General features: G+C 39.1%; 1 protein-coding gene across 1 annotated transcript in view; it reads left to right on the top strand.

Annotated features, from left to right (window-relative positions):
* The first annotated feature begins 791 nt into the window (after positions 1–791).
* MUSK (muscle associated receptor tyrosine kinase) overlaps positions 792–8,555 on the top strand; it is a 69,776-nt gene continuing 62,012 nt past the window's right edge. The window contains exons 1-2 of the mRNA XM_067553208.1: positions 792–920; positions 5,521–5,647. Coding sequence (XP_067409309.1) covers positions 842–920; positions 5,521–5,647 — 206 coding nt within the window. The 5' untranslated portion in view covers positions 792–841. The remainder of the gene's footprint in view (positions 921–5,520; positions 5,648–8,555) is intronic.

Genomic DNA, 8,555 nt, shown 5'->3' with positions numbered 1-8,555 from the left:
ATAAGAAATTACTGACAAAATCATGCCTACCTTTAACGTCTATGTTTGATAAAATGACTGTATCAACTGTTGCCTGAATTTACCATACTGTTGCTGGGATTATAATTACATTATAATGTATCCTCCAGAGCATAAACTGAGATACTTCCCCTGATAGCTATTAACCTTTCACTTTCCCAAAACTTGTCTGGGTCTATTTGCGGGACATGACACTGCTTTCTCAGTTTGTTGCAACAAATCTGGAGAACTGACAGTCTCCTTGGTAAACAAGACCAGCTTTCAGCTCACAGATTCAAACATCTCTTACTCTAGCAGATGTATCTGCTCAGCAAAAGAAAAGTGCTATCAGCTGTGGAACAGGTGGTATATCTCAGCTAATCACCAAGGATTATGACAAGAGAGAGAGGAGGAGAAAAAGAGAAGACCAAGTTGAAAGAAAATCCACATTGTCAGTGACAAACATATGTATTACTAGCATATTTACCTTGGGCTGGGGTAAAAGCCTGACAATTTGTGCTGTACTGGGTCAGGTTGCTATTTTGGAAGGACATTCAGCCATTGTATTCCACGCTCTGCTCAAAAGGAATGCTAAAAGGATTTGCTTTCTCTTGTATCATGAGCCCCACATTTTCATACTGACCTAAGTGGATGCACACCAGCTGGGCACGTCCATCACTACCGCCAAGTCTGAGAATTCCTGATTATACTTAGATCCCGTACACTCTGCAGCAGAGACAGTCACTAGCTGAGGGACTTTGTAATAAACCATGTTTTAAAATGAAACAGGCAGGGAACTTAATGCACTTTGCCTAGAGGAGCCTTGTATGATTCTGGATTAACCATGAAAGACTTAATGAACATTCCACTTGTACATATCTTCACCCTGGCGGCCTTCAGCTTGGCCGAAAAACGGCCAAAAGGTTTGTTTAAACAGCCTTCATCTTCTCTTTGCTTTTGTCACTGGTTAAGGAGTTCTATAAGGGCAGTTGAGGCTTGTAAGTACCGTGTGGAGACCCTTGTGTCATTACTGAAAACTGTGTAAATGCACTGCTTTCAGTTTCACTAGTCTGGTCATTTCTTTATTGTCTTCAGAGAATAATGATGAAATAATCCTGCATTTCTATCAAAGACTGAAGTTTGTTTATTTACAAATAGCATGTAGTGTCACTATAATGGGCAAGGAAGTTATTTGGGTCCAGTTTGCGTGGGATGGATGTTTGTCATGTCAAAGGAAGCTACTAAGACTTAGCTGCTGACTAGTATACTATGTGTTAGGGTCAAAAGTTTTATGATAGTCTTGTGTGTCTATGTATGTGTGTAAGTATAAAGCATATATGTATATATAATGCATATACACGTGTATATATAATGCCTACATAATGTGTATATATACACACATGCACACTTACGTATAATATATTATTTATATAATATGTCATTCATATTATACATGCACGCACCCCAAAATTAGTAGCTCATATGAGATTCTAAAAATCTGTTCAGAAAATTCTGTGAGATGCAAAATGCAACTTTATTGTAATGGGAACTGAAGGTTTACCATATGGGAACCCAACTGTCAGCTAGGTGAAGGTTTTTGTTTTTCATATTGGTTATTAGGACTGGATCAAAATATACCATAAACTACACTGTCTCTGGAAAAAGAAATATAACCCAAGAAGAAGCTGCTAGTCACCTGTTACGCCAAGTAGCTCTGCCCAGGTTGAGATGTATACCTATAACCGGTGATCAGATTGTTTCACTTGCTTTTCAAATGTATCGGCATGGAAACTGGATCCAAGGTTTTGAGTTAAGACAGTAACATTAAATAAGGCTTGGGAAAAGCATGATAGATAGTTGCAAGACTGGAGAGACAAGAAAACAAAAAGAGATGGAAGTGATTTTCAAACACCATCATGCAATGAAGAGACATGTATTCTTTCATGAAACATCTGCACTGAATTTTCTTTTTAAGAAAGCTAAACACCATGTTCATGTCGATTGTCATGTTTCATGAGAGAGTCTGAACATGTGAATGCAGCCAAGTGTGCTGAAAAGTCCACAAAGTAATATCTTTGATAGGTTTTGCAGCAAAGCTGGACTAGCAATGGTCAGACACACACACAAGAGCAATTCATCGTTAGAGAAGTTTCATTATTTCCAAGAGTCTACACTGCTGGAACGGGGGTAAATTTTATTTTTCAGTTTCATTTGTTCACTACAAAATTTTAAATAAAAACCAACTCATTACTCTCTGATAGACTGAACTTAGAACAGGGTCCACTATCTTCTCATAGTAAGTAATGAGCACTAGGAACTTTTAATATCAATCTTGAATCCTTTTACTATTTCCTGAGCTTACAGCTGATGCCCAGGAAAGTGGCACCCGAATGGCCTTAAGGATGTAGAATTTATATGCCTTATGATGCTATTTAAAGTCATAATGTTATCTAAAAATGTCACAGGCATAGTCCTGACCTATGTGCTGCAGCACACAAAAGGCTGGCCAGTTTCTCAAACCTAGGCATGACGTGCTTTGCATTTTTCCCCAATTAATTTAAAAATTGGCAGTATGGGCACCATTTGATTTGATGTTATTTTCTGGCTGGGAGAGCACTGGTTCTCACCAACACCAGCACTTTTTTGATGTCAGTCTCTAAATAAGCACCGGTCACTGCCATTTTGGGGTTCTGTCTCTGGACAGAAACAAAATGGTGGCACTCCCCACAAATTACTGTGTCACACAAAGACACTGAGTACTTCTCGGACCCATGTCCTTCTTCTCTCTCATCCTAGCAAAATAATACTTTCTTAATCTTCTCTATTATTCCAACATTACATTTTAATATAGGAAACTAAAAAGATAGGAAGGTAAGTGCAGGATACACCCAGTTACTAACATTGTCATAAAGGCTTAGGAAGGAACAGAGGACACTGTTAACAAGTTTTCTTTTAACTGTCTTACCTGAGTGGTAAAATATTAGTTGTTTGGATGTCATTCCCTATACAAAGAGGGGTTAATCCTGCCCTGAGAGTTATGCCATTAACTTCAGTGGAATCTGGATTAGGTTCATATAGCAGAATGATGATAGAACCAATGATATCTATCCATAAAAAGATCAAATAAAACTCTTTAATTATGCCTATTGTATCTGTTTACTGTATTACTCTTAAGGATCTTGTTTGCTTGATGAGCAAAGTACTATCAATATACATCCAGTATTTCAGCTGTTATTGCATTCATCCTCAACATGGCTACATTTATCTCATGAATACAATCAGTATGCAGAATACAGTATGCCTTTTAGTTAATTCACTAATTTAAGTTACTAAAGATCAAAAAGCACCTTGCCACAGACCTAGCACACTGATATAAATTAAAATATCATATATAAGATACAGAAAGCCATTGCAACCAGTCCATCCTATAACAGAACCCAGCCATAAAATCTGATTCACAAAATAACTAAGTCTTCTTTAAAATGGACAGAATTAGAGTGAAAACTTACTAGCAATAGTAAATGACTTCAAAAAATGCCTTTGGTGTCTGTTTTCTAACATTTCTCTACAAATTATTTTCTTAATGTATTTTTCAGTAGGACCTGGGGCGAAATCCTAGCTTCACTGAAGTCAGTGACAAAACTCATATTGACTTTAATGGGGTTAGGATTTACTCCAACTGGAACACTTGCTAACAATGAAGAAAAGACTTCTTACCCTGTAATAAACAAACACCCTGCATCCTTTAAAGCAGTGCTACACAGTGGTAAGCTGATGCAACTATCTTGTTTCTTTTAGTTGCAGAATTATGATTTTTTTCTCACATACATGTAATTACTGACTAGTAGGAACAGTTTGTTGTCATACTGAACAGAAATTTTATTAGCATAAATTTGCCTTAGTGGCAATTTTAAAAAGTACTGTACAATAACACTAACTTGAAAGGTATAGTTAGTATGAAGGGCCTTATTCTCCTTATTTATTATCCCAATTTTACTCCAGTTAGGACTCCATTGGAGTTATGGAGTTTAAGTTACACCCAGGTAAGTGAGAAAAGAATCAGGTACAAATTCTGTCTTTTATCATATAAATATTTTGTCTCATTTGTACTGGAGTGCTTCGCATTGCCATATGTTTTTTGTGCATTTAGTGCTCATCAACATTTAAGATTGATTGTATTGGCTAGAGAGGAAGCAGACACAGTGCAGGCAAGATTTTTTCCATAAAGAGACATCAAAATGTACCAGACATCTCTGCAGAAAACAGAGTATGTCTATTTCGTAATTTATGTATGGGCAGGATAATTTTTCTTTGCATTGTTTAAAGGTCCTTTCAATTTCTCTTGCCACTCCTTTATGTTCACTGCAGTATTTCACAGAGAAGCATACAGCTAATTCATATCTGCAGAACTATCAATGATAGCTAGTGTACCAAGTACTGGATGTATGTCTCTACCAGACATACATTAAGAGTTACTGGTTGTGTGCCTTTGGTTGCTGTGATCACCACATAGAGGGAAAATAGTTCCAAGAGGTGCCTTTTGATCTCTACCAACTATGCTTCAGCTTTCACCAAGTGACATGGAAAATCCTTTCCAAAGATAAAGCAGCATTTCATTTGATGATGGGTGCCTGATAATAAATGTAAGATATAGTTATTTATTATCTACATCACGTTGGGCACCAGTTGATTAAGGAAGAAGAAACAAGAGGTTGTGTGTCAGTCATGCTGTGGTATTACCAGGCCTCAGGGGCATTTATAAACTATCCCTATAAATAATAGTATTACTCTTTTTTTTTTTTTTAATTAAGAAATATAGTAGAACTGAATCAGTCTGTATTAATGACAGGGATTTCTGAAGCTCACGTTTTTTGGCATCAATGGTGAGTCACTTACACACACATAGAGGGGAGTCAAGGAATCCCCTATTCCCACGTACAGACCCAGCATTATCAGTCCATTCAAGAACAAGCAGTTGCTGCAGGGCCACTAATTCCCCTTGTGTAGGCAGGTAGTGGGCAGAGCCTTGAATCAGCCCCCTCCTCCTAACATGCCAACCAGTGCAGCTGAGTGGGAACAGAGGGGGAAGCAGGGACTGAATTGTGACTCTTTGCATCACACCAGGCTTGGGGTAACTTCGTGATTTAGCCCTTTGAAAGAATAAGGAAAAACATGATAAAGAAACCAGGAAATGCCCACAGGAACCTCAGGTCAGCTGTGCTAGTGAAGGAGGCCCAGTGTGTTTTGGGGAAGCGCACGGACTAGTGAATGCTTGGGCTAGCGAGAATTCCCACTGCCAGTCTTAAGTGCCCTGCTTCTGTGTCAGAGAATTCCTGAATGCCAGGGAAGGGATCAGGAGGTGACCATGTTGGGCATATGGTGTCACCCACATTGGCCCTGCACGGCAGCAGGGTCTCATTGCTTTGTGCCTGTGAAGTCACCAGGCAGTTTGATACAATTAGCAGTCGCTGTTCAAAGAAACCCAGGATTGAAATCGCATGTTTTCTACCCTTCATTCTGTAGCACCCCTTATCAACACTCCTCTGGAAACCATGGATGCATTAGTAGAAGAGGTCACCAAGTTCATGTGTGTCGTGGACTCCTACCCCGAACCAGAGATTACCTGGACACGTAATAACATTCCCATCAGGTAAGAATGCAAGCCTGAGAAAGTGCAAGAAGGGGCATCCTTGTAAATAAGCTAGATATTAGAGCTGGTTGGGAATTTTCCATCAAAACGTTTCTTCAATGGAAAATGCAGATTCTGGGAAAAAAACAAACAAATCCATTTATACGTAGAGCCCTGCGCAAATACAAAATTTATATCTGCATCCAATCCATAATCTGCAAACACTGTCCGTGGATATAAAGTGGACAGCCGCAGATTTGCAGAGTTCTACTTATATGTTTTGTTTAGAGTCAGCTTGTCCTGAATTGAAACTCTTTGGTTTTTCAAACAAATTGAAACATTTCATTTTATGTCAATTCAACATTTGGTCCGTCTGAGCTGCCTTCTGTGAATTGTAGTTCAGATGCCTCCTGTCCTGATTCTATTGCAAGAGCTAGTCTTCCGGGTTGGATGACATCTCAATTGATGTGCCATGGGTAAATTGCCAAGTAATGCACCATGTCACTTCAACCAGAGGGGAGACCATGGTGTGTCACAGAAGAGGCAGTCCAGTTGAAAAACCCAGCTCACAGAGGAGAATGAGGGCATGAGTCACCTGGACTAAACTCCCGTGAAGTACCACGACAACTCAAGGGGACGCAGATTACAATCAATGTAGAATCAATGTACAATAATGTAGAATCAAACCAAAACTAAAAGTTTCCATTCAGTTCAACAATCCAAACTGAAATATTTGTATTCAAACTCAAACATTTGATTCTGATAGGAAATGTAGAAACAAAATGTTATGAATAAAATTTTTTTAGGATATTTCCATGCCATGAAAAGTGTGGATATTTCAACTTCTTATCCCAAATCGGGATTAAAACAAATTTTGAAATACCAACGTTTTCTGCAGGATGGAAATTCTGACTTCCAAATAGCTCCACTAAAATGTAATACCGAGGAACATAGCATGATGTAATTAATATTTGTAGGGCTGAATTGAAAACTATGGATGAATAGCACTAGCGAAGTGCCAAGTAAGTCCCTCATTAGCATGTTCTTTATAGAACAGCCGTGTCACAGGATGTGATCTATAATAGGGAAATAAATGATGATACATGTAGTGATTCCAGACAAATTACTGGGTCAAATTTTTTGGTAAGAGAATCACATGTGTTTTCCCATGAAAAAGACGTTTGTGACTTTGACTTGGTGCATTTTGGTGAAAATCTGTCGTGGGGAAATGAGCAGAACCACATCAGCAGGTGTTCTGTAAGTTAGAACACAGCACAGGTGGGATGCCTTAGTGGATGCTTTTTAAGATTATCACAGAGTGCTAGGAACATGGTAGCTGATTACATGATTCCACTTTGTGGTCACAGACGAGAGAATGTCTCTCTGAGCTCTGCTCAGAGCCTGTGACTACGCTCCTTTATGTGGTGCAGCCTGCTTTCCTCAGCTCACTGGTCCTGCTCCAAGAGCCTGTGCAGTGTCCTTCATCCTCCTTTTAGGGCATCATGAAGTCACAGCACTCCCACTACGCAAGCCACGTGGGGAAGGAAAGCATCCTTTCCTTTCTCTAACTCTGCACGCTCATGTAAGAGTCAGGCAGAGTCCAGTCTAGATAGAGAAGCCTATCTAGGCATAGAGCTGGTTAGAATGTTTTCACATGAAACTCCCATTGATTTCAATGGGAAAACTAATCTGTACTAGGAGGAGACCCAATGCTACTGGTGACTTTGTGGACTAGTGAGTGCTGGGGGTGGAGCACTCTAAGGGTCCTGGATGCATGTCAGGGTATTACTATGTGCCCGGTTTTGGGGCTTGGCCCAAGATTCTCAATGTTAGGGAAATAGTTTTGCTTCACTGGAGTGAGATAGTTAAGGGGAGAGTAAGACTATGACTGACTGGCTTTATTAGTGGATTATTATTTATTATTGATCACTCACAGTGTGCTTGACACTGCACAGAATGTGCCAAGAGTGCTGTATGACAGTGATATACACTGATGCTTAATCGTGATGGAAAAGACATTGGACAGGGAGTCAGGAAATCAGTGTTCTAATCCCTTCTTGTAGGGCTTCTTGTATGAATTTGGGCTATTGTATTCTTAATCAGACTGGGGTTATTTTCAATGTGGTCATGAGGGCATATATCAGAGCAGAATTTGATCCTTGTTATTCTTTAGGTCTCATTTCTGTATACGTTAGAAGTAATTTCCCTGTATAGCTCTACACACTCGAATTTAAAGGAGCAGGCATATGACTTGGATTCTGTCGTTGGCTATGCCACCACAGATTTCTTGTATTACCTCAAAGAAGGGAATTAACTTTTTTCCTCAGTTTACCCATTTGCAGAATGGGGATAACATTTCTGTAATGAAAAGGAATGTTGCAAGACTTCATTCATTTGTGTTTTGCAAAGTACTTTGTGATCCTTGCGTGGAAGATGTCACGTAATAGTAAAGCATTATTATTCTTGCCTTGTGAACATACAAAAAGATTGAAACATGGCTTCTTTGTATTGTACACTGTCAAACATTAATCACTACCTAGGAAGGCATCATCTAAAGAAGAACTGATGTGCTGCGCTTTGGAAACTGTTCATTTCAGGACGGTAGGGAATATTGCTTTTGTTGCTTTGGCTACATTTTGCAGATAATTTATTACAAAGGTAAAAAACTGTCCCTCCACCTTTAATCATTTTGGATCAGACAAATTCCTTTACATTCTCTGGTTCACATTCTTGATCCTTCCCTGGCTTCTCTTTCAGTGATGGGAAATTTCATTTTGTTTAAAAAATAATCATGCAGATAACGAGAACTGTTTTAATTGTGTTTTAATTTGCACGTTAATCAAGATCTGCTTGGGGATGACTCCTTTTTGTGGGCTTGTGAGAAACACGCAGGAGATTTCAGACAGGTCATTACTGCAGGCAGGTTTGA

The sequence above is a fragment of the Emydura macquarii genome, unplaced genomic scaffold (genome assembly GCF_026122565.2).
Source record: "Emydura macquarii macquarii isolate MOO-44397 ecotype Brisbane River unplaced genomic scaffold, CSIRO-AGI_Emac_v2 contig_1451, whole genome shotgun sequence".
Classification (NCBI taxonomy): Eukaryota; Metazoa; Chordata; order Testudines; family Chelidae; genus Emydura; species Emydura macquarii.
This window is presented reverse-complemented; position numbering and strand designations above follow the sequence as displayed.